At 47.9% G+C, this 26,888-nt stretch overlaps 1 protein-coding gene across 2 annotated transcripts in view; it reads left to right on the forward strand.

Annotated features, from left to right (window-relative positions):
- Positions 1 to 7,623: 7,623 nt before the first annotated feature.
- Positions 7,624 to 26,888, forward strand: part of P3H2 (prolyl 3-hydroxylase 2) — a 75,162-nt gene continuing 55,897 nt past the window's right edge. The window contains exon 1 of one of the 2 annotated variants that reach the window (XM_055817291.1): positions 7,624 to 8,405. In XM_055817291.1, the coding sequence (XP_055673266.1) occupies positions 7,941 to 8,405 (465 nt within the window). In that variant the 5' untranslated portion in view covers positions 7,624 to 7,940. The remainder of the gene's footprint in view (positions 8,406 to 26,888) is intronic. The other variant, XM_055817290.1, reaches the window with a different exon arrangement.

Below are 26,888 nucleotides of genomic sequence, written 5' to 3' on the forward strand. Positions count from 1 at the left end.
TCCACCATATCCCATGGCTTCCATACCCAATTTTTCTGTAATTCATACCACTGTGAAACCAGAGTAAATATGCTGCTGCAGGGGAATTCATCCAGCTTTAACAAAGCCTAAAAATTAGCCATGGGGGAAAAGAAGGAAAGAGAAAAGCGAGTAAGAGAATGTGTCATTGCTTGAATTGGCAGAATTATTCCCAAATTGAATGTTTTCTGCTGGCCTGCAGCAGCTCTGCTAATAATGGTGTTATACAGCCACCTATTCCAGTCTCCTTCCTCCATTCACCCCTTCCAGACCTTCTTCCAGCAGGAAGGGTCCTGTGTAATATCTGTGCAGCATCCAGCTTTCCCCAAGTATTGGTAAAGGTACAAAGGATGGGGTGAGAGGAGAAATGACGATGCAACCTCCTGCATGCCTTGGCTGGCCACAGACCCTCAGTCTCCTGATGCTTTTTGGTCGGGCTTGTTGGTTGGGGCCGATCAAGTGTTAGGAAGTTTCTCATGGGTTGGGGGCCAGCAGGTACCCCTGCTGCTGTGTATTACCAAGCTGGTACCAAGCAATGGGGAGCAGGTGCTATGGACCCAGCCCTGGCTGAATCCAGGCATGGTCTGTTGCATGCTCATAGCCCAGCTCTGAAATCTTGATGTTTCTTCTTGTTTGCCTCAGGGCCACACAGTTGGCTTTGGTGCTGCACCTCCAGAATTACATCTGTGAGGAGAGACCAGAGCCCCCAGAGGTCTGTGTGTTACATGAAATGTTAAGAATTCAAGTTCTGTTTCTTTTCCCCAGGGTAACTTCCCTTAAAACAAGATTTTGCTGAGATGTCCTGGGTAGGTCATTCCCTTCCCACATCTGGGTGGGAAGAACTGCGCCAGCAACCTGTCTGCCTAGCAGCTGTAGTGAAGTGAGTTTTATGCGTATAGCATTAGCAGAACATTTTAGGATACTCTAGGATGAAAACTACTGCCATATAAACCTAGCACCTTGCAGTAAAAATGATTCAGCCAAATGCACTTTGGAGTGTGGTTTTAACCACCTCTGGGCCTCTGTCTCTGCATGCACAGCATGTCCGTGAGCTGCCCCAGCATCACCTCACCCTCATGAAGATTTTTGACTTTTAACCAGGGCAGGTCTTTAAGGAGATCAGGGAGCTATACTGACTTACGCTTAACGGCACACCATTTCTTTCAGTTCCCTTTGTGTTACAGCTGATTGGGCTGTAGATGTTGATTTACACCTCTTGGGCAGATTAGTCAGAACTGGATTAATGTACAGGAAAGATGGATTGTTAAAGGGAGGCTGCAGGGAACCCAATACTTGTGAAAGAAGGGAGCTAAACATCTTTTATAGTCTCTCAGCTCCCTACTTTTTCACTGAATCATAAAAATTAAAATAGGAAAAGACTGGCAACATGAAAGCCTCCCTCCTCTGCCGTGCCACCAGTGGTGAGAGCTGCTGGTGTTTGCTGTGGTCCTTCTGGGGGAAGGCAGAGCTCCCAGCCATCACTGCTGGCGCTCAGCTGTGCCTCTTCCAGGGAGGTCCTTTCCACGGTGCGTGTCCTACCATTGCCAAATTAGCTTTTCATTTCCTCAGTGGGCTTTCTCTGCCTCCTGGGCTTCTCCTGCAGCTCTCTGCCTTCCTCTGATGTCATGGGCAGGACGTTTGGTTTCCCCCCTGTGACAAGTCTTCGTTCTCTCCCATTGGGTTGCCCTCCTAGTGGGCCTCTTACCCCTGCCCGACATTTCCTTCTTTCTTCCCACAATAAGTCGGGGTCTAGCTCATGTGGAGAGCTCTGCAGGGAAAGGAAATATTTACTTTCGGAGATCCAGTCTCTCATTGCTAGGCAATGTGGGGAGAAAGGTCTGTGGATAAAACCTGGCTGTTTGTGAGTTACGTTTTGGGGTGGGATGCAGCATCTGCCTCAGCTGGCTCAGCAGCCTCATGGCTTTGACATAATCTTACTTTTAAATATTTTCCAAGTGCTGAATGAGCTTTTGAGACCAGACAAAAACTGATAAAGGGAATGACCAAAATAATAAATGCATCAAGGTGCCCAGATTATGAGTTAACGTGTAGGAAAAATAAGCACAAGGTCATGCAGAGGAAAATATGGCCACACTGGATTTGGGAGTAGTTATATTTATTTTGATGGGGACTCATTTGACATTTCCACTAAAAGATACAAATTGCTTCAGACAGCCTTTGGGGGCCCTTGAGTGTTTTCCCTATTGTCCCACTTTGATGCCCACATTGCTTTCACAAACTGATTCTCCCAGCAGCTCAGTTCTCACATTTTCAGCACAAACAGCCCCGTTGCAGGCAGGTGCTGCCAGCACAAGGAAACCTGGGAATCAAATGCACTAGATGTTTACCCCAGAAGTTCTCATGGTCATGGTTTTCATGGGGAGCTCTTCCCTGGAGGGGTGGTGAGTCCACAAACATCCACACCAGCTGCACAGGAGCCTGGGCCACCCCTTCCCACACACTCATCTCCAACAACCACCTCATTCTGGGCAGAAGAGGAGGTTTGCTCTGTGTGGCATGTCTCTGCCATCCCCTGTCTTTCTTCTCCTTTCACATACCACCACAGGTCATGTTGGAGAGAAGTGTTACTCGTGGCTCTACCCCTCCTAGATGAATTTCATGTCCTTTAAACCTTACTCAAACAGGCTACTTCAACTAGCCCGTCCCACCCCCATCCATTCACCACGTGTGGGACCTCCTAGAGCTACAGCCAGACGCTGACTGTGCATGCACATGCTCTGCACTTGACCCATCATTTTGGCAATGTCACCAATTTCAGTCCAATTACAACAGTCATGAATTGGACCCTGTTCACCCTCTGAAACTGAAACTGCCACAGCTTACAGCTAAAGTTCAGGCTGTTTCACAATGAAACCATTCACACGTCTCATTAACTCTGGGCTATGCACTGAAAAGAACTGTGTCATATGAGTCTATGATTAAATTTTCTCAGTTTATGTCATTTATAGGTACCTTCCTGTTCATAACTGCAACTCTCTCTAAATATGTAAACTTTTTTGTGCTGCCAGTGTAGGAAAAGTGCTATGTAGAGCGCAATGTAATAATACCTTAGTGTTATTAATTGTTGTCATCCTAAATAATATAGGCCATGGAGGTATTTTAAATCCAAGCTGAAAGATACAGGCATGTGGCCAACCCCTCCAAGACACCAGTGTGCCTGTGGTTGTGTATTCTGTACTTTTTGAACTTTATTTTTATTGGGTTTTAATTTATAACGGCAGTAGAGTCCAAGTTTCCAAGTAAGCAAAGTGTACAGGCACTTGGAATTTAATAAGGTTATACTGTTGCCTACACATGGGAAGACACAAGGATCTTCTGCTTATGTGATTTATATGATTGTATTTCTCTGCTGAGTGCCAACAGCAAGCCTTGTGCTGTTCTTGTCTGTGCTCTTGTATTAAGGTTTTTATAACAGATCCAGCACGGGGGTTTCTGTGTATCACCAGGCACTTGCAAACTAAAGCAACGTCCAAAGCCTTGAGAGGCACAATGGAGGGATCATTGCAGAGACAGCTTTGGGGAGTTAGTGTTGGTTTGTGCTGCTGTAGAGAAGCAATGGCAAATTCTGGAGCACAAAGCCTGGTCCAAAACAGGCAGAGATACAGTAAGTCCCATGAAACAAAGCAGAGAGACAGGCCAGACCAGGACAAAGAAAAGAATGAGCTGTTGAGGCTGGTACTGATAACGGAGCGTAGCAAAGAGAGATGTGGACAAGCCTGGGCCAAGGCAACTTTAGTGGATACTGCAAAGGACGATATGAGGTAACCTTGACAGTGAATGTAAGGAAGGATACACAAGTGGGTTATGCACTTAGAGCAATACTGTAAGCAAAGCTTTGCTGGCAGTCATTTTCCCTGTCTGCAGAGGTAATGTCTCTGCCGATGTCAAAGGAAAGTAATAAAAAAAATAGGCTGTCATCAGCAAAATATGAGATGGACATGCTTTGGAGAAATGTCAGGATAGAGGCCTGCTAGGACAGAGAACATCCCAGGTTCTTGTGGTTGTAGTTTATGGAAGAAGAACATACAGCATTTGACCACAGGTCGATGTCTGTTTGGGAGAAAAATGATAGTCAGCTGCTCCCGGGTCCTGAACCTACAGAAATATTGCTAGAAGGAAGTAAAAGTGAAAAGATTTAGGGAGAAAAATTAAAGGCCTCCTGTTCATCTGTGCTGACCTCAAGTCATCAGTGACCTATTCAGAGCAATGCATCAAAGACAGGCTCAAATGTACAGTGGAACAGCAGTGAGGGACCAGATTTGTAAGCCAGCAGCAACGAAACAACTGGTGCAATTTGGAGTGGATGCAGTGGCATCCCCAGCATGCACCGTGTATTCTCTTCATCCATATCCTGCTCTGTTGCAATGTGCTACATCTTGCTATAACACAAATAATAATTTACAGAGAAAATTTCTCCTCGGTCACTCATCCTTTCAACCCTCCCAAACCTAGACTAGTTTTATGTGACTCGGATGATGGATTTTTCCTAGAAGGAGAGTCCCAAAATCTGGCATTATTATTGCAGCACATCTATTTATTTGGTATTTGGTATTAATTTCCTGACATCTACTGACATTCACAATCACTCCCACACCTTCCTGAGTAAAGAAGGTGTTGGGTAGATGGAGGCACTCTACAGAATTCAGGTCTGGATTCGAGTCTTAATTGTGAAGTACTTCAGTGATGTTTTTGATATATTCAAGAAACTTGTATTTTTGTACATGAGGCAAGAACCAAAGCCGTTCAGTGAGGGTGTGTTGTACTTTTCCATCTGATTCAGATCTTTTTCTCTCGCTAAGGTATATGGCTGAAGAGGTCACCTGTGTTTGATTTGGGAATTACGAAGTTTGCCCATAAGTTAAATACGAAGGCAAGTCTACAAATGAAACAGAGAGGGCTTGAAACTTTGGTCTGCTTGTAAAGTGCATGTTGAAAAGCAATTTTGAAAGGCATTCTAAAATTTGCTCTTATCTTGTTGCCAAATCATCAGTGGTTTGACCCACATATCAAAGTTTTCCTCAAGAAGAGGAAAAAAAAAAGCTTTAGATTAATCTATTTACGTAGGAAAAGGTCTTTCAAAACAACTGCACAGGGGCCAGGATCAACATCTGAACACGGGCTGAGTTGTTACATTTTTAGAATTATTCCTTTCATTAGAGGCATGAGGGATATCTCAGGCATCTTGGGGCCTGATTTGGAGTTGTAACATCCGAAGCTAGTAATTGCTCTTCTGGGTGAAATCCTGCCTTCATATGTGCAAGGCTTCTAAACCCAGCTCCTTGCCAACTCTAAGGCAGCAAACCCACCTTGCCTACAGTGCTGCTGGCTGTAGCAGCTGCATTGCTGGATTGTTATGGGTCAGATCTGCAAAAACAAGACCCCTAATCAGGGGACCAGCAAACTTCTTTCTATCTGGTCGCTGCCTTTTCATTTAGGCAGTGAGCAGGAGTATAAAAATAAGGGTGGTTGCTCAGGTGGCTGCAGTGAAGAAAGATAACCTTGATCTGTGTGCCTTGTGTATGTCAACTATTTTTGAGTTCTTTGCTGCAGTTACGTAGCAATGAAGCATCAAGATGAGGGAGAGCACAAGCTTTTGTGAGCAAAGAAAACATGACCCTAGGCAGGAGGACTACAAAACCGGGGTGGTGGCAACCTGGTCTTAGAGTGAGTGGGTGCCTACAGAGGAAACCCTGGAGGAAGTGTAGTGGAACCAGGCTGCAGGGTGGCAGAACTAAGAACCTTTTCTTCAGTGTTCAAAAAGGACTTTTAATGCAAGAAACATCTGGATCAGAAAATGCAGCAGTCTGAAATAAAATGTTTTGTTTGACTTCATTCTCTCTCCAGTCATTCGTGTACTTTTTGCATTCCTTCCTGTGCAGGGCCTCAGTGTTACCACTGCATGCACAGAGATGTTGCTGACTTGGAAACTATATGGAGTTACACACAGCACTTTTGCAAATAGATCACCTGAGGAGCATCCTTCAGAAAGTGCACCCAAGGAGCCAGGTGCTTTATCTCTGTGATTTGGGGCAGAGCTGACTCCCACTCTAAACTTGTGCAGTTACCAGTGGCACCTCTGTGACCCTCGAGAAGGTGAAGTAGCCCTCTTGTAATGTCGCCTCTGTTCCCAAGGAGTGCTGATAACCCTTCCCTTGCGAAAGGCTTTATCTGGACCTGAGAACTCACGATTGCATGGGCAAGTGGTTACAGCACGTACCTCTCCCACTGGGGATCTCCCTTCAGGGTGTTTGGTTCTCCTGTTGTGAGTACCCTCCCCAGCATGCCAGTCTGGCAGGGCAGAAGGATGGAGGGACACCCAAGCCTTTAAAGCATTTTGTGCCAATTTGCAAGAAAGCAACAAAGATGATTGTTATGAAATCTTTGCCAGATGGGAAAGCTCCTCACCAAGAACTCTAGTAAATCTCTAGCTATGTGGAAAAAACCCTTCCCTTATGTGAAACTGCTGTAAACCAGACTCCATAATCTGATCACTCGCCCAAAGAGAGGGTGTTGAGCCCTGTTTCTGATCCTGGACACAGCAGTATAAACAAGGCGCAATTTGATTAAAGCCACTAGAGCAGCAGAGGAGAAAACTCAGCATGACTATGAGGACATCTGGCATGATGCAATAACAAAATCTGGACCAAATGGGTTTCAAGCATCTCCCATTTGCAGCTATTTTAGCCTATGAAAAGATAGCCAACATCTATAGAGATATTCCTGAAATGTCTGAAATAACGAAGGCCACAATCCCTGGTGAGGAACCCTAATGAGCACTATGCTGTACGCACAGACTTCGGAGTACTCGAGTCCACAACAGCCTATAGTAAAGCTTCTAATGGGATCCAGGACTTGCCCATTCCCTTTCACTCAGGAACAGCTGATTTCAGCCAAATTAACTGCATTAATATGAGAAACTTGCTGACAGGTGTTCGACACTGAGTTTATTTAAAATGCCAACTCAGATATTTTTTTTCATGCGTCACTAGCCATCATTGCCAAACGTCTCGTCACAAGAATGCCTGAAAATTTATGCAAAAAAATGAGTAACATCTTTGGCAGGGCAGTGCTTTGCAGCATCGGAAGAGAGAAACCTTTGGAGGAAGCAAGACAAACACACAGCTGGGAGCTGGGAAGGCTTCGCCAGCCGCTCACTATGCCCATCCCAGATGATTTATTTGCAGAATTCCCAGCGGCGGGAGGCTGTCAGGGCAAGAGGGGCTGGGGGGCGGGGGGTGGGAACCCAGCGAAAAATGGCTCCAAGCAACATACTCGCAGAGGGACACAAAAAGCATCCTGCGGATATCGACGCCAGCCGCGGGGACGTGGGGCGGCAGGAGGAGCTGCGGGGCACGGGAGGGAGAAGCGGGAGGAAAGGCGGCGGCGGCTGCCGCTTACACCGTCCCGGGGCGATTTAAATTTCACGACGTCACTGAAAACCCCTGAGGCCGCGGGGATGCGGCGGAGCGGGGATGCTGCGAGCGGCGCCCGGCCGCTGGCTGCGCCCCCTGCGCGGCACCGCTGCGGGGGGGCCGGGGCCGGGCCGGGGCCGGGCGGGCGGGGCGGGCCGGCGGCGCGGGGCCCTTTAAGAGGTGCCGGCGGCGCGGGAGGGCGGCACAGGGCCGGGCCCCGCCACCGCCGCGGGCAGAGCCGCACCGGAGCCCCTCGCTGCACCGAGATCTGCTGCGCGGTGCCTGGCTTTCACTGCGCGGACCACCCCCCCACCCCCCCCCCACCCCGGCTCTACCGCCCCGCTGCACGGACCCCCGGATCCCACTACATCGAAACTCGTTGCGCGGACCCCCGGACCCCATCGCACCGAGCCCCGCCACACGGTGGCCGGCACCCCCGTTGCACCGGACCCCCCGCTCCCCATCGCGCGGACCGCCGGTGCGGCGGGCATGGCATCGGGGAGCCGGCCCTGGGCGGCCCCGCTGCTGCTGCCGCTGCTGCTGCCGCTGCTGCTGCCGGCGGCGTGCCGGGCGGGCGGCGGGTGCGCGGGGGAGGGCGGCCCGCTGGAGCCCTTCGACGCGCTGTACGCCGGCGGCGTGGAGGCGTACTACGGCGGCGACTTCGCGGGCGCGGCGCGGTGCCTGGAGCGGGCGCTGCGCAGCCGGCGGGAGCTGCGGGCCGCGCGGTTGCGGTGCCGGCGGCGCTGCCGCGGGCAGGTGCGGTTGGCGGCGCCGGGGCCGGGCTCCGCCGGTGACCTGCCCTTCTTCGGCTCGGTGCTGCGGCGCGCCGGCTGCGTGCGGCGCTGCGAGGAGCCGCGCCTGGGAGCCGCCTCCCGCCACCGCGCCGCCGAGGAGGTGCGCGCCGACTTCCAGCGCAGGGTGCCCTACAGCTACCTGCAGCGCGCCTACATCCAGGTAGGCACCGGCCGCCCCCCGCAGGGCTGCCCCCCGCCCCGGCCCTGCTGACCGCCCCCTCCCCGGCGCTGCCCTCTCTTCTGCCATCCCAAAACACCCCGGGTGCGCCCCGCGCCCCAGCCCGCTCAGGCTGCCCGGGGATGAGTCCCCCCCACCGTCCTCACTGATGCGGGCTGGGGGTGGCCGTGGCCTGGAGCATCCCGGATGGCAACACGGACTCTGTCCAGCCTTGGCTCACCTGTGCTTTTCCTACGTTTTGTTTTGTTTTGGGGCAGGGATGTTGTTTGTCATTTAGTGTAAACGTTGTATAATTCTGAAAATGGTCTGCCTGAAGTTTGCAGGGAAGAGCCCCCAGTAACACCCCAGTGCCCTCTGCCAGACGTGTTTCAGGCAAACTGGACTGATGGTGTATTCCCGGAGCTGGGAGTGTGTGCAAACTGGGCGATATATAACCTCTGCTGCTGGGATCTGATGGTCTTTGTGCTGTTGAACGATATGAAATACTTTGCGTAACACTGGACAGGCGCTATTTAGCAGCCACTGACATCTTGAGTATCATCCTCTTAGCCTGGTAACTTCTGCCTTGTAGCTGTTACCTTCCCTGAGGAAAATGGTGTTATTCTTCGAACTTCCTTGCCAAAAAGAAGGAAAAACAACAACAGAAAACCCCCAACCCACGCCAGGATAGTTAATGGTATTTTTCTTGTAGTTCAAGACTTGTGCTTTCTCAAGCCAAGTACCTGTAGTAAGTCTTCCTGTTCATAACTAGTAAGGACAGAAACTGTGGGAATTTTATTTCATGCCAAGCTGAATGTTTAAAACATTTCTGGAACATTTCCCTCTGGGTTTCTGCTTTATTTGAGCACATTCATAGCCTTTTAGTTGCTATAGGCAACTTAATAGGTGAAGACCTGTACAGCAGAGCATGGGGAGGGTGATTTGCTGAAATCCATTTCTAGTTGGAGAAGCAAACATCTGTCCTGGGCAGTGCCTGTGGTGCAATCAATGTCTACATAGTAGCAGATCAATGAAGCAAGTCATCAGCTACTGCATTTTAAAACCTTCTGGAAAATCGTAGCTATGTTGCTTTTTTAGTACTTTTCTGCCATTGCCTTAATGTCAGTTTTACACATCAGGGGCTAGAACTGCATTGGCTTAAACTCTGGTGTCCATGTACTGCATAGGGTTCCGGAAAGAAATCCTGGGAGGGAACTGGGACTATAACTTGGTTTGTATGTGATCCCAGTGAAGCTGGCAGAATTTTCCAGCGTTCCTAAAGGATGCTCTATGTAATGTTAGCATGTGTGGGAAGTGACACTAAATTTGTCATGCTAAAAAACCTAAGTGATTTCTTCTCCTGAACTCAAAGCCTTTCCTAGAGTCGCAAAGGTTTGCTCATGTCAAGCTCATCAAAAAACTTTTCTCTGAATTAGGGAAAATTTTTTTTGTCCCCCATTTCAGTAAAATCGATATACAAAAATTCAGATACTTTTGGGATGTGGTCTGTTCTTCCATTTCTGCTTCTACTGGGTCTGAGGTTTTTACTTTCCTCATGTAAGAATGCATTGTAGACTTATCAATGTGCTGAAAACAGTCTTTTTTTCAGGTTTCGGGCCCTCTAGCTGAGGGAGGGTGCTCTTTGAATAGAGCTGTTTATGTTTTTAATACCTTTTTTTTTTTTTTTTTTTTTTTTAATCCTTTCTGACACTTTTGGGTTTTGTGAGCAGGACTCTGATCAGCTTTGTCCTGCAGAGCAGCCTGTAGTGGTTTGTCCATGTGCTCACCTTGCTGCTGCCTGCTCCTGAGCTCTGCTCCCAGGACTGCTCTTTTGATCTGGCTCAACAAGTCTGTGCGCAGAAGAAAATGCCCCACATCAGATTTGCCTGCACTTGCACAAAACAGGAGGTCTAATGCCTAGCACTTGCATACACTCGGATGTGAACCATCCCCTCATGCCAAGGCTGAGTGCCAAGGCTTTGGCATGTTCCCCAAGGCTTGGGATGCATCCATACACACACCCTCCAGGGAGACCTCGGCTGCAGCATCTGCTCGATGTTTCGTCTGAGAAGGGCGGCTGCAAAGTGGGACTTGCGCAGAGACCCCCCCACCTTGCTGTGGGGGTGTGGGCAGGCTGCATGGCTCCAGGGGTGGCAGTTTGACTCCCCTGTTTTGCTTCTTGAAACAAAAAAGTGAGATGAGGTTAAACATCCTGCAGTGTGTCCTGCCTGGTCCTCCCCAGGCTGCATGGGGAGGTCTGGGTGCTGGGCACTTGTGCAAGGTGCTGGTGGGGCTGGACACATGGCAGGGTTTGGTGGCATTTGGTTTGAGAGAGGAGGAGCAGCCTGGAATGTACTTCCCCACTCCCACTGCTGCTGACCTTGTGCTTGTTTGTTTCTCAGGAGGGGAGAAACACATCCCTTCAGGAGGGAGTGACAGAGCAAGGAACAGGGGAGAAAAAAAAAAAAAGAAAAAAGAAAGGTTTGGCTTTTGTGCAGTGCTTTGAAAAACGGTGCTGAATATACATGAGCTAATCCTTGCAACACTCCTGTGGGGTATGCAAAGCAAAGGCTTTTAGCCCTGCTGGACAGATGCACAGGCAGCGTTGGCCAGCACTGTGTGTGCCCCCGCTGCTCTTGGGTGAGCGGAGCCAACCTGTGCATCCTGGGAGCAGGCTGGGGTCTCCCACCGCCTGCGGGCTCTTGCTGCAGTGCGAGTGCTGGCACAGCCTGACCCAGTCGTGGTGACATGAATTGGTCTCTGCGGTGAATTGGTGGAAAACTGTGTTAGAACTGGAGGTTTGGGACACCCTTTTCTGCCTGCTGGACCGTGGCAGTGGCTGCCCTGAGCTGTGTTGCTGCTGCTGCTGAACAGATAGATGCTCGGGGTACTTCTGCATGGAGCACAGGGAGGTGATGATGTGGTTAAGTGAAATACTGATGGTATCCCTCTATAAGAACATGTCCCATCTGCCTCTAAACCCATGTCATCCTGTCTGTGTTCCCTAAATTATTTCCTAGTTTTATTTTTTTTTCTCTGTACTTTTCTGAAATAGAAACTGGTTCTGTTTCACAGATGTGAACAGTGTGTTTGGTGACTCCAGCATGGTGTGAGGGGAGGCTGTGGTGCACTGCAGGACTGGGACAGCTTGTGGGTTCAGCTGAAGTTTTCTGTGGACTTCAGGTTTTGGATCAGGCCTCTGAGGATGACGTTAGTCTCTAAAGAAATGGTAGATAAATTGCATTGAACAAGCAGCCCAAGTGTAAATGTGCTTGCAAGTCTTCTTGCAGCTTCCAAATGCATATTTGCATATTTTAAGTAGGAAGACTCCTTTTGCAAGGGTAGGTCGTGTTTTCAGGTAATTTAAAGGTACACTGGGTACAGATACCTGAGGCAGTTAGAATGGGATGAGTTTTGAGAAGATGTGGAAACAGAGAAGGTGATGAGAACATGAGATTTAACTCTTATAGTGCATGTAGTGGGCTAGGGGGCTCTCCAGCCCATAGAGAAAGGTCCTTCCATGGGTTTCTGATGTCATGTCCCATGGGCAGAAGGGCACTTTCCCTTATGCTGGTAGCTCTCTGCTGCGTGCTGGCTGCTTGGTCTTTGTAAATGAAATACCTGCTAGGCTTGGCAGGCAGGTGTGGTGGGGATCTCTTTGCCCTCTTAAATATTTTATTAATCACATCATCCTTGCTTTGTTGCCTTAGTCATCTTGTTTCTCTTAAAACCTAGCCTGCAGGCCATGATGTTTCTAACCTCCACCTTTTGGGGAGTTTTCTGTCTCTGAGAGCCAGGGGAGGAGACAACGTACACTGTTAGAGCATGTGCTGGCCGCAAGCTGCTGATTCAGTAGCCGTGTTGGAGCTGGCTGTGGATGGTCTGCCACGAACCCTGTGACAGAACATTGCTTCCAGTTGCTGTACTGACTCCTGGAAGTCAGCTTGGTCCAAAAATAACAAGTAACCTGGAAAAGCTGGTCACTGTATCAATTACAAAACCAGGTTTTGCTTCTCTTCGACCCTACTAACCCTTCCCTCGAGGTCTGTTTTTCCTCGTCTCATCTTGTTTGCAGCCACAGCATCCCCTGGCCCGTTTTCTGGGTTGATCACTATAGCCCATTTTCATTTTCTTGTGTATTGGTGTGCTGTTACTGAGGGCTTGCTCGGGTTTTGTAAATGCTGACTAGCAATGGTCTTGTCTTCCCACTTGCCTGCATGCCCCGTTGCACACCAGTGAAGCGTGGCAGGAGTCGTGGGTATGTAGTCTGTAACCAGCCTTGGATCTGGATGAGAAAAAGCCTTTTAGGCTGTGCTTGGGTTTAAAACAACAAATAAAGCAAGTCTCCAGCACATAGGGCATTTCTCCCCTCTTAGTAACGTCAGATGTCAAGTGGAGCAAAAGGTGCAAGTGTCTGGCTGTATCTGGCTTACTCTGTTCCCCCTTGCTGTGTCAGAGATATGCGTCAGTTCCGTTATCATCATGATTTCATGTGTTGCAAGCATAAAATAATAGTTGTAGGAGAGGCTGTTTATTTGTTCTTTAAAGCTGTTTTTTTAAAAATCTTTTCTAGTCACATAAACTTTATACAAGCAACTTAATCTTTCTAGTGGGCTTGTTTTGGGAGAACTTTGACTTTGCAGTGTTCTGCTCTGCTGGGTCTTGGGCACTGCAGCTGATGGGGCAGTGCTGGAGGTATTGGTGGAAGCGTGTCCTTGGGTTACTCCATGCTGTCCTGCCCACCTGCACCGAGATTTCTGAAATACAACACAGACACAATAATGACTTGATAAAAGACCGCAGGAGGAAAAAAACCCAGACTTGATAAAAGACCATAGGAGAACAAAAACAACCACCAGAAACCTGTTAGCCCAAACTTCAGAACCTTTGTGATACAAATTACTGCTCTACTCCAGTTCTGCCTTTGAAAACTCCCTATTTATGAGAATCCAAACTCAAGGGACGAGACTTGTGAATGTAAAACCAGGCCCCTAACCACTCAGGAGGGATTGTTCTGTCTTCTGCCAGTGCTTATGTGAGCCTTACCATCAGCCACTCTTGGGTGTCTGTCTCTGAGCGCCTGTAGCAGAGCCTCAGGGTGTCTGTTAAGACATCACCAAATTCTTTCAACCCTGAGTAACTACTCACTGCTGCTGCCCACCTCTGTGCTGTTGCACTGGGACAGAGTATTTTGCCTCCTTCACAGGTGTCTGGATTACCTGCCTAGGGATTGTGGAGTAACTCTGGATTCACACCAATATAGTTTGGGAGTTTGGTTTGTTTCACTCAAGGGCTGGTATTTTCTGTGAATGTTATGTTCTCTCTTGCTTCATGCAGCAACGCTGCATGGACTTAAGCAGATAATAGGGTCCTGTCCTGGGGTGAACTGCAGCCTTTGGGGGCAAGGTGGTGATTTCACTTCTGGCATCTTGACACAGAATAAGGTGCAAAACTCCACTACTTAAATGTCTCTGTGGGAGCAGCCTACTGAGGCTATTTCTCACCACAGCCACCACCTGTCCTGCAAGGTCTGCCTGGTCAGTTGGTCTTGTTTTCACAGGATTTATATGACACATCCCAGACAAAGACCTGTAATAAAGCTGTCAGATAATCGGTATTATTTGGATTATTACTATTAGCGGTGTTTATTTATCTTTGATCTTGAGGATTGGTATTACTCAGATACTGGATAAATAAATAGATCCCAGAACTAATCTCTTGGAACGTCTCTTTATTTAGATTTTCTGAGAGAGCATTCCTCATCCTCACCAGAGGGTAAATGTTAGTGCTCAGAAAGTTAAAATTATGTAGACAAAAATAAACTCAGTTTATGGGATGGAAAACTCTGAGTCTTGATGGTTGGGTCAATGTCCTGGGTTTAGGGCTGGGCTAAATATCCTGCCCTAAACCCAGGATACTGACCCAACTGCCCCTGCCCCTGTTATTGCTACCACTTAAAATTAAATTTTTCTGAAATGTTTCATTTTGGGTTGAAAGTATTATCAGAGAGGGAAGGACGTGACCCAGTGGTACAATACTGACACTACCGAATGCAGACTAGGCATACGTTTTTGTGGTGAAGGTGAGCTAGCTGTTGAAACCAGTGTACCAGGAAATACACTGGATTCCCCTGCAGTCTTCATAAGAGACTCAGTCTTCACTTTTCGGACTTGACTCCAGGCTGGTGCTGTACTAAAAGTTAGACTAGATGGTTGTGGAGACTTTCTGCTGTGGGTTTTTGTGGTTTTTTTTTTTTTTTTTTTCTTCAAATAGAGCAAATCCAAAAGAAAAGCTGTGATGTTTGTGGAATTCTACATCATTTCAATTGATAGTAAATTAGCACAGCCCTGCTAGGCACCACTGCAAATCAGGATACAACCAGTTAGCACAAATTGGTCTTAGACCCGCTAAGCTCATTTCATACAGGCTGGTAATCAGCCATTTGATGGCCAGGGCCACCTTTTTGTCTTGCCAAGTTCCTCTTTCTCACCTCATAGCTATGCAGTCATGCCAGGGCATAATATACTGGCAGCAGGTCCCAGCCTGCAAATTTTCTCAGTCTTTTGGACAAAAAGAGGTAAGCCTGGATTCTCCTTATTTCTTAGCAATCCCTGGTGCCGTGGCTTGGATTATGGAGAAGACAGTGGTGCGACTCACATGGTTTCTTTGGATCTTTTGAGGCCTTGATCTGAAGGCATCCCAGTGCATGGGCTAGGTTAATGCCCCAACTTGGGCAAACGGGGCACGGAGAGCGCAGGAGAGCCCCTGGCTTTGGAGAACAGACTCCTGCTGCTGTGCTGTAAGCTGGGAACCTGCCCCTTCTCTGTTCTTTTACCTCCTTAGTTTCTCATGCTTTTTGCACCTTGCTCTTCACTCATCTTATAGTGGCTTCCTTCGCCGACTGCTCCTTGGCAGAGCCTTGCTGCTGAACTGCCCTGTCCATGTGCTGCATTGCACTGGGATTTGTTAAATGGCTTTTTTCACTGCCTGTTAAATCTCATCCATACATCCCAGTGAGCTCTGCCCTGGCTTCTGCCGAGTCCTTTTGTTGTCCTTGGCCATGGGAATAACTAATGGCAGCTGATAATGAACTGCATGTGAATGAGCAATGCAATTTAGCCCTGCTAAGCAAACTTATGCCCAGTACTCAAGAGCTGTGGCTGAGGTTTCAACAAGGATTATTCCCGTTTCCTCGTACAAATGGTGATTTCATCATGGATGGCACGGGCAGTAATGAGAAACCATCGTGTCAGCAACTGAGCCATTTGCTGCTAACCCTCCTGAGCGTTACAGGAGCCTTGTTAGCAGGACTCTGGGCTCAAGGCAGTGCTTGACATCTGGAGCAAGGGATTTGGGGGTTATTTATCTTAGTTTTTTCCTTTGGAGGTGGTAGGAATTAGTCATTGTGATTGGGTTTGTTCCTGAGGAGTAGGGACCCCTGTACTCTGCACATGGCATGTTTCCATGTGTGTAGTCTGGACTAAGGCCAGGCTGAGTCTGGATAAATCGATGTGAACCCGGAGTGACCCAGCTGAGGGCTGTGGAGTTTCTCTGCTTTTACCCTGGGGAAACTGAGATCAGGATTTGGCCTGTGCTTTTTAACGGTAACCAATGGCAGGATGGAGGGTGCAAAGTTCCCTGGATGCTTTTGTTTCCAGCCAACGTATCGGCAATAAGGTATTGACATTTTTATTTCTTGGCCATGAGCTGGTGATGACTAATGTAGGCAGGGGGTCTGCCTGTGGGTGGGTTCAGGCAGCAAAGAGCTGTTCCTCATCAGCCTGTACCTCCCAACCAGTCCTTCTCCTTTCCATGACAACTGGTCAGTTAAACAGACCCTCCAGAGCTGACGTCAAGGGTCAGGGATTTGGCCACCAAATAATTATAGCAACAAAAATAGTATCCCCTCCCCACCCTTTCCTTCCCACATGCTCCTGCTGAATCCTAGCTCATAAATGTCCTTTTTTCCTTTCTTGGTTGGGAAGCAAAGCCCACATGTATTAGCTGGAACATATGGCAGAGTTTGGCTGCAGCCCATTTGTTGTGAAGGCCAAATACTTGCTTGTAGCTTCTTGTTCACTCAAAAAAAAAAAAAAAAAAAAAAAAAAAGGAGAAAAACACGTTCTTTCAGGATTGGAAGAAAGGCTGAATCTGTGCTCATGCTGAGATGGGAAGCAGATAGGGTGTGGGACAGCATGCTGACCATGCTGTCACGCTGAGGAACATGTCCCCTCACAGTGTGGAGGTGACAGGCTGGCCATTGAGGGGGGATCTGGTGGCAGCTGCCCCTGCCCTCCACTCCCTGCCCTAATGCCAGTTCTCAGGTCAGGCAGAGTTTGTAGATGGCTGGTTGGGAGAATGTCGGTAGCATCAGGGGTGCAGGGCAGCTGAGGGGCACTCCAGTTCTCAGGTCAGGCAGAGTTTGTAGATGGCTGGTTGGGAGAATGTTGGTAGCATCAGGGGTGCAGGGCAGCTGAGGGGCACTTAAAAGTGGAATAGCTACAGGCAGGAGAAATTTCTGTGTTTGTAGCACTGAAGGTTTTATTACAGGTGGGGGGAACATCTGGGAGGTGGCAGAAAGCCGTTGAAGGAGAAGAAAATGAAGTGACATTGTCAGAAATGGACTGTCTGCACCACCAAAATGCATCTCTGTCCCAAGAGTTTCAACCAAGGCACTAACATCAGATTTGTGCAGTGAATGGTTTCCCTGAGTGTGCTGAATGACAGTGGCTGCTACAGGAGATGCGTTCAGTGCTTGAAAACTGAGATTTAGGTCCAAAGCCAAACTTGAATTTGTGCCTTTAAAAAAAGCTTGTTTCCACTGTAGCAAATTGAATCCTTAGGATATGGAGTTGTAATTTGGTAGCAAATTAGAAGCATGTTTTGGGGATGCTCTGCTGCCTCTCTCTCATCACCAGGTTTGTCCAGGGTGATACCATGCTGTGTGCAGTTGACCTCTGGCACGTACATGTCCGAGCTATCTGTAGTATTGTGAGCATGGTACTGCAGTGTGTAGCTGGTGGAAGGGGGATTGGACATGACATGGCCATCAGGAATTGCTGTGGCTGCAATAAATGGTTGCTTGCTGACCTACGTGAGGCTGGTGGGTTTGTGCCCTGGCAGAGCCAAACCTTTACTTGCTGCCTTGCCAAGTGGCATCACTCCTTTCTTTGCATGGAGATACATGGAAATCCTCTGCTCCTCTTCAGTGCAAAGCCACCCTGGGTCTTGCATGTGCTTCTCTCCCTCCTAGCACATGGGGATTTTGCAACAGAATTAAAAAAAGAAATAATCAGAAAAATCACAAAAATTACTATTAGACACCAACATGCTGCTTTTCACCATGATTTTTGCAAAACAGCTACAGTGGTGGCCTTGATCTCACATCATGTCCCTGCAGAAAGACGAGCCTGAGGCCATGCTGTGTCCTGTCAAGGTCAGAGGCAGGAGCACTTGAATCCAGAGAGCCTTCTGCCTGCAGCTTTGCTGCAAAACCAAAGAGCGGGCAAATCCTGCGTGACACTGTTGCAGGTAGGGCACTGCCTAAACCCACAGCTCTTTGAGATCAGGGCTGGACTCCCGAGGGTGTGATGGGGAGATGTGCTGAAGTTCATAGCCCAGGGCTGTGGGTGCAACTTCTTTTGAAGACAGAGCCAGCCATATCCCTTCCCAGAAAAGATCAGTGTGGTACAGAGAGAAAGCTTGGAAAATATACTTCAAAATATTTGCTGAAGGTGTTTCTGTGAATGCCCAGGGACTGAAGCAGAGTCTGTTGGTTCCCCTGCTTAGAGAGCTCTGTTTTTAAAGCGTTTTTTGCCAAGGCACTGCCTGTTCTAAGGCTTATATATATTCTGGGGCATCTGTGTCCTGAGTTACTCTGTCTCTTTGGAAGCAGATGAGAAACTGCAAAGTTTCATTGAAATAGTCTGAAAAGGAAGAGCCCTGACTTGTGGTACGTTGCACTGTGCTGCTGCTGGAAAACTTCCTCATCCAGGGCTGCCAGCCTCATCCAAAAGTTCAGTCATTAGGCAAAATATTTTAGTGATATTTTAGTGATGGGGAGGAAAAAGCATTGTGTCCTATCCTCGTTTTTCTTACTTATAGAGCTGTGTAATAAGTGGAAATTTTTATGCACTGGTATTCCTGAGGTGCTTCGTTGAAGGAAACTTTTAATTTTCTTCTTGAGAGTCTTTCTAGGGATAATCTTGGAGATGTGTAGGTAGGTGAGAAGGGATTCCTTTTCTTTTTAAGGACTCTATAAAACCTAATTCTATTTTATCAAAGCTAGAATTAGTTAAAAAACATTATTTTCAGAGAGTTCACCTGACCCATGTCCCTTTCAGGTGTGTTGCAAAGCATCCTACCTGTCAGGACTGCTGGTCTCTGTGTCACAGGGGCTAAGGACAGACAGGAGCTGTTGCACATGTGGGCAGCACTGATCCTGGGGAAATTGTTTGCAGGCTGTTAAACAAGAGTTGTGAGATGCACTGATCTCTGGAGCTGGGCGAGGGAGGGCTGTTCGTTTAGAGGGCACTCATGACGCTTTTAGGAAAGGCTTTTATTGCCTGGGTGGCGTTCCTGAGTCCTGCTGATCTCTCCTGCTGAGGTTGGCGCAGGGTTTATTGCGGTGCTGGTGCATCTTGTGCTATGAATTACCGTGCTGCAGAGTCAGCACACTGTGCATGGGCAGCACACTGTGCATAGGCACTTCAGGGTGCTGCAGTGATTGCAAATCCCCATTGTGGGCTTCTGGAGATGCTGGTCTGTAGCCTCACAGGGACTGTTCCAGCACTCCCACCCCCGGGGCAGGCAGAGGGTACCCATTTCAGTACAGCCGCGTGCAGCCATGAGGTTGGTTGGCATGGTGCAGAAGGTGTTAAGCGCCCCCCAGGTTGTCTCTGAAGGGGCTCAGCTGGGGGATGAGTGGGCCAAAATGCAGTCCCCAGCACCAGCATCACTGGTGTTGGTGCCGACTGGGGCGTCTATCAGCCAGCACAGCCTCCTCAAGCAGACAGCATGGCAAGAGTCGAATCGCTCTTGCATTCGGTCACTTCTGTTCCCTTTGCTTTAAATATTAATGTCTTTTGGCAGCTAGTAGTTCCCCTCATCTCTTGGTTGGCAGTCTCACTCTTTTTCCTTTAACATAAGCATTGCATCCTGGTGTCCAGATGCTGGTGGCTCTGCTGCTTCTCTGGAGTTGGTGCTCCAGGGTCAGTTGCAGACTTGCTGGCTGCAACTGCCCGTTCGAGTTTGTCTCTTCCTCCAGCCAGCCACCTTCGCTCACTAGGGTACTGCTAATAAAACCTGTTTTCAGGCTGGACTCTTTTATAAGGCAGGCAAATAGCAAATAAAACAGCAGTGCGGTGCTTTATGAAACAGTTTGTCCATTCGGCAGCTGTTGACTGTGTGTCCCTTCTGTACAGCTCAGGCTGTGTCGCAAGCTTCTGGTCTGTGAGCACGGTCTGCATGTTTTAAGGATGCAAAGGACATCCTCAGGCTCCCACTCCTCTGCATTAGGTGGTCAGCTCCAGCAGTGCCTGTTCAGCTTTGCCTGTCCAATTCGCCTGCGTCTGAGCTGCCTGTGCATCCTGCAGTCCCCTCCGGCTGGCTGCTGTTGTGGGCCGGCTGTGCCCTGTTTATCTGTGTGTGCATCCGATGGACAGTTGTTCTAACTCTGTTTGCCACAAAGCTCCTTCCCCAGGTAATGTCCATGCCTGGCCTGTAGCCTTCGGTTGGGTTACAGCTGAAGCCTGGCTCAGACAGGCTTTGTGCAGCATTTTGCCTGCGTGGGAGAGCTGAAGGTGTTGCACCCCTGGTTCCCATCAGCATGATCCTCGTGCTTTCCTGCTGCTTCTGCCTGTGTGTTGTGCTTTCCCGGCCATCCTTCCTGCTGCTCAGGTTTGCTCTCCAGCACCCAAACTGGCTGAATATGCCTCACTGTGACCTGAGCATCCCTAGACCTGACTCACCGCTGTATAAAGGGGCAGATCCTATACATACTCAGTGCTTTAATGCTGGGTTAGGGTCTCATCCCAGTAGCCTCAATGACTTGGGTGTAACTAAGGCACAACATGCGACATCGGTTCCTGGTGGTTCCCCAGTGCCCGAGTGGGTGGTTCAAGTCAGGATGATGGGAGGGCTGCAGTGAGCAGCGTCAGAGGAGGTGCCTGGGGGAGGCAGCTCTGCAAAGCAGTGGTTTGTAGAGAACAAGGCTTGTAGCTCCCCGGCTGCCTGGGATGTGCAGGAGAGATTCTGTTTTGGCAGCTGGACTATCCAGTGTGACAGCTGAAGCTCTGGGAATTGAACTATTCTATGATTCTTTGAATGTTCCCAAGCTCAGGTCTGAGCTTACCAGAAGAGATTTCCTCATCCTAGGGGACTCATTCCAGCCTGATTACTGTTTGGGTTTTAGATGTTCAACAAAACAGTCCCTGGAAAATGACTTTTGCACTGTAGCACAAGGCTTCCCGCAGTGGTGTTTTTAACTCCAAATCACTGTTATTTTAATCAGTGTACTTCTGTTTTCCAAATCCATTTTTGGATCCTTGCTGTGAAATCTAGCTAGATTATAGACTCTTAAATAAACCATTTTTAGCCTCTAATGTTTTTTGAATCAAACCAAACCAGGTAGAGACACCTGAATAATCATTTGCCTGGACTTTTTCTTTGGAAGTTACAGCCCTTAAAGCTGTCACTGACCTGCCAGTGATCTGCACTTGGTTATCTTGGAAAATGCAGTGTAGAAACCGTACTGTCTTTCATGACGCTTTTGAGAAGTATCAGATAGGAAAGGTTTACATGCTTCAGGCTTACTGCTTACATTCCTGTTCCTTTGCTGTTACGTTACGCAGTGGACGTTGCAGTTCAGCTCCCACGTGGAATTGTCAGCAGTCATGTTGTGGAGCTGTGCTCAGAAAGGGCTCCAGGTCCTTAGGGATCTTCTGTGCTGCTCTTTGGGGTTGCTTTGGTATTGCAGCCAGCCAGTGCTGAATAACAGAGTCCTGCTAAGTAGGATTGATAGTTGTGCCCTTGCATGCTCTAGGTGTGCGTCATAGGCTCTTCTCATGTGCAGAGATATGCATGAAGCTGGGGTGATGAACAGGAAAACCCTGCTGGTGTTTGCCCATGCTGTACGCCTGAGACAGGAGAGACTGCTCAGGTGTAAAAGCCAGCAATGCTCGGCCCCATGAGTCAGGGATTCTTTCACTGGGATAAGAAAGTACTCCAGGCTAAAAAGAAGCATCTTTGGGAAGTGATCAGGGTTATTGTGCCAAGTGAAGCATTACTCTGGTGTAGCTATCGGTGCTTCAGGTGCCATGGTACAACTGGGTGAACAGTGATATGGTCAATACGAACCACTTCGCTATCCATCTTGGTTAAGCTATGTAATGCCAAGTTTGGAGGTTATCCTCGGCTATTGGGGGGGAGAGTTGAGCCCAGACAGCTGAGCTCTCAACCATATTTAATTTTGATCTATTTGCTCTTGGAGCCTGGGGTGGGAAAGGTAGAGCTTGGAGAAAGACAAGGAAGAGAGAAGCTACTTCTCTTTTCATAGCGTTGCCCTTGCACTGGGAGGACCGTCAGGCCTTTTGGGGGTTATCCTTGCAGATTCTTCCGTGGCAAAACTGCAGGAGATTTAGGCTGTGCTATACCCTCCCTTTTATGTGCTGGCAAGGTTTGCTCTGCTCTTTTATCTTCTTTCCTGTGCTCTTGTATCCACTTAGTGCTTTAGCAGTCTTGAAAATGGAGAACTAGATCTGCTTTTACTTAGCATTAAGAGTCATAAAGCAGTGCTCAGCTATCTCTTGTTTCAGAGCCAGGATGCTGCTCAGTGCAAGCAGAGACTTTGTCCTACCAGTGACAGGTGACAACAGAAGGATATCAGTGCTGGCAAATGTCAGGCAGAGGTATGCACTAAATGCTGCTGAAAATAGCAGGGTTTGGAGCCTCCTGAATTGCACACTTTGTTCTTGATACATCCTGAGGACAACTGCTCTGACTGCCAGACTGCACTGTAGATTGACGGTGGATTTAGCAGTGTCCTCACAGGTGTCTGGATTTGATATTTGGTGATATTAGTAATAAAACTTGCAGTTTGATACTGTGTAATGGCATAGGTGTATCTGTCCTTTAATCTGAAAGCACTGAGCTGGAGGTTGTTGGTATAAATGGAAGGGAGTGTGAGAGTGTGACTTAGCTTACGCAGAAAGAAAAATGAGTTAGCTGAGTTGGTACATATAGTTGCTGTGGACGTACATCAGTTTATCATGGCTGAGGTTGGTGCCTGACGTCTTCCTAGAGCACAGCAACTGCGTTGTGCGTTGTGCCACGTGTTTTGAATTCACTGTGTTGGGTCTTCATTCGACACGGCGCTCAGGTGTGACCTGTCAGACCTCATGCTTATACATAGCAGCTGCCTGACGGTCTCAGCTGCATTTTATTTGAAAGTGTGTGATCCAGACAAGTGCTGCTGTGGCCACCAGCAACAGTTCATGAGACAGGACAGAAATGGCTGGGTTTGGTCCAGCCCAGCGTGCCATGCCCTGATTTGCTCGTCAGTGGAATGCATTTGATGTGCAGTAATTATACACCAGGCACTCAGCATTGTACGGCATAACTGACACCACGTATTTGGAGAGTATCAGATGTGCCACATGATGTCTGTGCACTGTGAGTGAGCTCTGATGGGAATAGCACGCATAAACAGTAGCAGATTAATTAAAGATGTCCTGCACTGCAAGAGAAAAGCCCAATTACGGATGAGGTTTGTTCAGAGTCAGTAGTGCTGCCTGGGGTCTTCATGGGGAAATGGGTCACACAGCAGTGTGAACAATCGCAGTTGTCCCACATGTGCAAGAGGAGGCATATGTGACAGCCGTGAGAGTCCAAGACAGGTTTAGCTTCAGACACGAGCCTTTGTTAAAGCTCCTTTGCAGGGAGCAGTATCGTGTGTTTCAGCAGCACAGTACTCCATACAGCCAACGTCTGTGGCTATGTATTCCTCATTACCTTTGCAGAGATCTTTTCGACTTTGGGACCCTCGGTATATTTTATTCCAGATGTTTTTCCCTGAGCAGCTGCTGCTGCTGTTTAAAGGGCCCTCAAAACCCAATGACGTCCCTGGGATCTGGGGGAAAAATGAGCATCTTGGATGAGTGGGAGCCCTAAATTATTGCCAGGCTGCAGAAAAATGGTTCTTCTTGTTTTGGGCCTTTAAAGCCTGATAGGATCACTGTAGGAAATGTGGCCCAAGAGGGTTTTTTTGGAATGGTTCCTGAGTTAACTTTCTGGCTGGGACCTGAACTGAATCTGGAAAGCCAGCTGCCTTGTCCAGGGGCAACAGCTTTCATTTCACGGAGCAGGACACATTTGGCTGAGGATGAAAGGTGAAGTGGAGGTCCTCAATGTCCTGAACATTGTCATGTCCCATCCCTCTGTCACATCGTCACACCATGCCATAAATCCCATCCCATCATCACACCACAAATTCCCCTGGGAATCTGCTCTGTGCGTCTCTGGTTTTCTTTCTGCTGAACTTCATCAGCAAAACCCCTACAATCAGCACGAGCTAGTGCAAGGACTCAGACCCATCTTTATAGCCCAACCAGCCATGAGGCTGAGCAGGCAGCTCATCCTGTCTGCAGCTGTGCTGCTTGAGGAGAGCTACTGCGAGTGACTCTATCTTTGCAGCAAGACTAGCTATGTTTCATATTGCTTCACTTTAAAAGAAAAAAAAAAAAGAAGCACTTCTGGAAAAATAATTATTTCAACATTCATTGAGAGTTTTTTGGAAAGTCGATATTCTGCTTAATTTCAAATCCATGGAGTGAACTGTAATTTCAGCTCTGGAGCATGTTTCAGTCTGTCTTCCTCCCATGGGAGTGTCAAAAGAGAAATGTAAATGAGAAAAGTGGGACGGGGAACAGAAATGGCAGAGGAATCAGGGGAAACGAGTCACAGCATTGAATGTGCTTGCCAGACTCCTGTGCCAAACCGGAGGAGGAGGAGGTCATGGGGATGCTGTCATGCTGCGGGGCACTTGCCTGTAGCAAGGTTTGAGGAGGATGAGTAGTGGTGGGTTTGATTTGTTCAAACTTGCAGAAAGGTTGGATTTGTCTGTGTCACAGTTTTGAAGGCTGTGTAACCTTGCTTCCACCCCTGTAAACCTGTGTACCAGGTGTCTGGCAAAGCCAGCGCTGTCACACAGGGAATTCGGCCCTTCCCCCAGGGACGGACAGGTCCTCCAGGATGGATAGCTGGAGAGAGTCAATCAGGGTTGCTCTCAAATAGTGCACGTCAGTTTTTCCCATCACTGAAGCATGTCCAAAAGTTGATAACTTTTGTGTGTGTGTGTGTCTGGATCCCGTTAGAAGATTTCGTATTTATAATCCAACCTTTATTTTCTGGGGCATTGGTCTTCAGCAGCGAGCGCAGACGCGTTTCTTTTCTGAGCTACAGTTACTTGAATCGTTACAGACAAGAATTCATAGCGGAGCTGAGTGGTCTTTTGATGGCTCCCAGGTTAGCAGTTGGGAGCATCAGTTCATAAACACCCGTTCTACTACAAAGTGAGGATTTCCAGCAGCTTTTGGCCTTTGCTTTGGCAAAAAGGATATACTTACCTGGCATGTGATGCAGTACCCCAAACTCTGCTTTACCTGAGACATACAACTTTGTATCCAAGTGCACAAGTGTGTTAGTATATTAAGCTGCTCTGTGATGTCTTCTGCAGAACTGTGCAGGGAGTCTTGCAGATTTGGGAGATCTCAGAGCTTGCTTGTGCATACACACCCGTGTACACTCCTGGGCGCGGAGCTTTAGGAAAGAAGATAGCGGTTGTATTCCTTGAATCCTTCAGAGTTCCCCAATGGAAGAAAACTTGGCAAAAATATGGCATCCTGAATTTGTTCACATTTGTGAACATGCTACTTTGTTCACATTTGCTCATATCCCCAGAGGAATGAAGTCATTTATTTGATTTGCCCTGCTGCTTCACACTCCTGCTTATGAATGGTAGGGAACAAGACTGTGAGTATGAATAGCCTGGCCGCATGTGGTTTTGAAAGACGTGTTCGCTTGCACATTAGTGTCCGAAGAGTAGCTGGCTCTGAAATCCTATCAGTAAGGCTTTTGAGTAACTTAAAACCTTTCTAGTAGATGCTTAGAATTTCTTCCATGCTGACATTGTGTAAGCCCCTGTTGAAGTTTCATTACATCAGTAACCACAGAAAAGCAGCCAGTCTTTTCACTGAAACCCTCTCCACAAAGGTCTGGATTCATTTTAATTTTTTTTCCTTTTTCCTTGAATGCAGAGCACAGCTTATTGTAGTTTAAATATAGGGTAGAAGGCCAAGATCACATATGGACGTGGGTGGCAGTTGTGCTAAAGATGGAGTATGAATGTGTCTTACCCCCTGGCTACCTCTGTGCAACTCTGTACTAAATATGGAAGATGACCTGTATAATTTTCAGCATAAGTAGGATATTCAGTGCTTTCTTTAGAGTAGCTTATAAAAGACCAGTCCCAAACAGCTGCCGTTTCATGGGCCATTCTTGGTATTTTCCATGCTTTAAATAACTGCAGAGTTTTGTGTCGTGCTCTGGTGGGAGCTTTCCCTACTTTCTCCCTAGAAGTTGTTCCAGAGGTTCATGTGTTGCTTCACTGATGCATCACTGGGTTAGCAGGGCATTGTGGCATGGGCAGTCACAAGATTCCTCTGTTGCTTCTTCTGCTGGGTGCAGGTTTCCTGGCAGAGGGACTTCAGCCTTCCCCAGAATGGGCATATGTCCTTCTAGGCGTGAACATCCCCTTCCCACATTCACCACCAAGCCCCATCAAGGTTGCTTCCAACCTGACTCTTCCTGCCACCAGTAACGTAGACTAGAAGACATACCCAGGAACAAAAAAAATGTATTTTTTTGCCCAGTTTTTCATCCTGGCTAGTTTTGCACCAGGCGACAGTGACAGTATATGCCACTACTACGTAGAGAGCCTAAAATCTTTGCAAGATCTTGTAAAGATTTTAGGCAGACTTCTACCAGCAAGCAATACATGGAGCTGCTGAGGACTTTGTTGTGGGATGCTGCTCGGACTTGGGAAAGATTTTAAATTTTGCCTTTTTTTTTTCCCTTTTCCTTTTTTTCTTTTTTTTTTTTTTTTTGAGTGGCCTGACCCCCAACAACCAAAGTCAATGGCAAACTGAACATCAAGTGAAAAGGTTTTTGATTCAAACCCCCTAAACTCTCAGTTCAGATCCAGGCAAGTTCCACTTGCTGATGCTTGGAGAGAGGCAAAGGCCTTTTTAGATACCAGGCAATGCATGATATGCGTTTCCCTAAACACTCTCATTTTCAGTCTTTTTTAAATTTTTATTCAGACACCTATAAAATTAAAGGCTTATTTTCTTTGGCACAAGATCATGCCTATTTTCAGAAGCAACCAGAGCAGCCCCGAATGCTGCAGTTACTGCTGCTGGGGGAATTGGT

The sequence above is a fragment of the Falco peregrinus genome, chromosome 12, assembly GCF_023634155.1.
Source record: "Falco peregrinus isolate bFalPer1 chromosome 12, bFalPer1.pri, whole genome shotgun sequence".
Classification (NCBI taxonomy): Eukaryota; Metazoa; Chordata; class Aves; order Falconiformes; family Falconidae; genus Falco; species Falco peregrinus.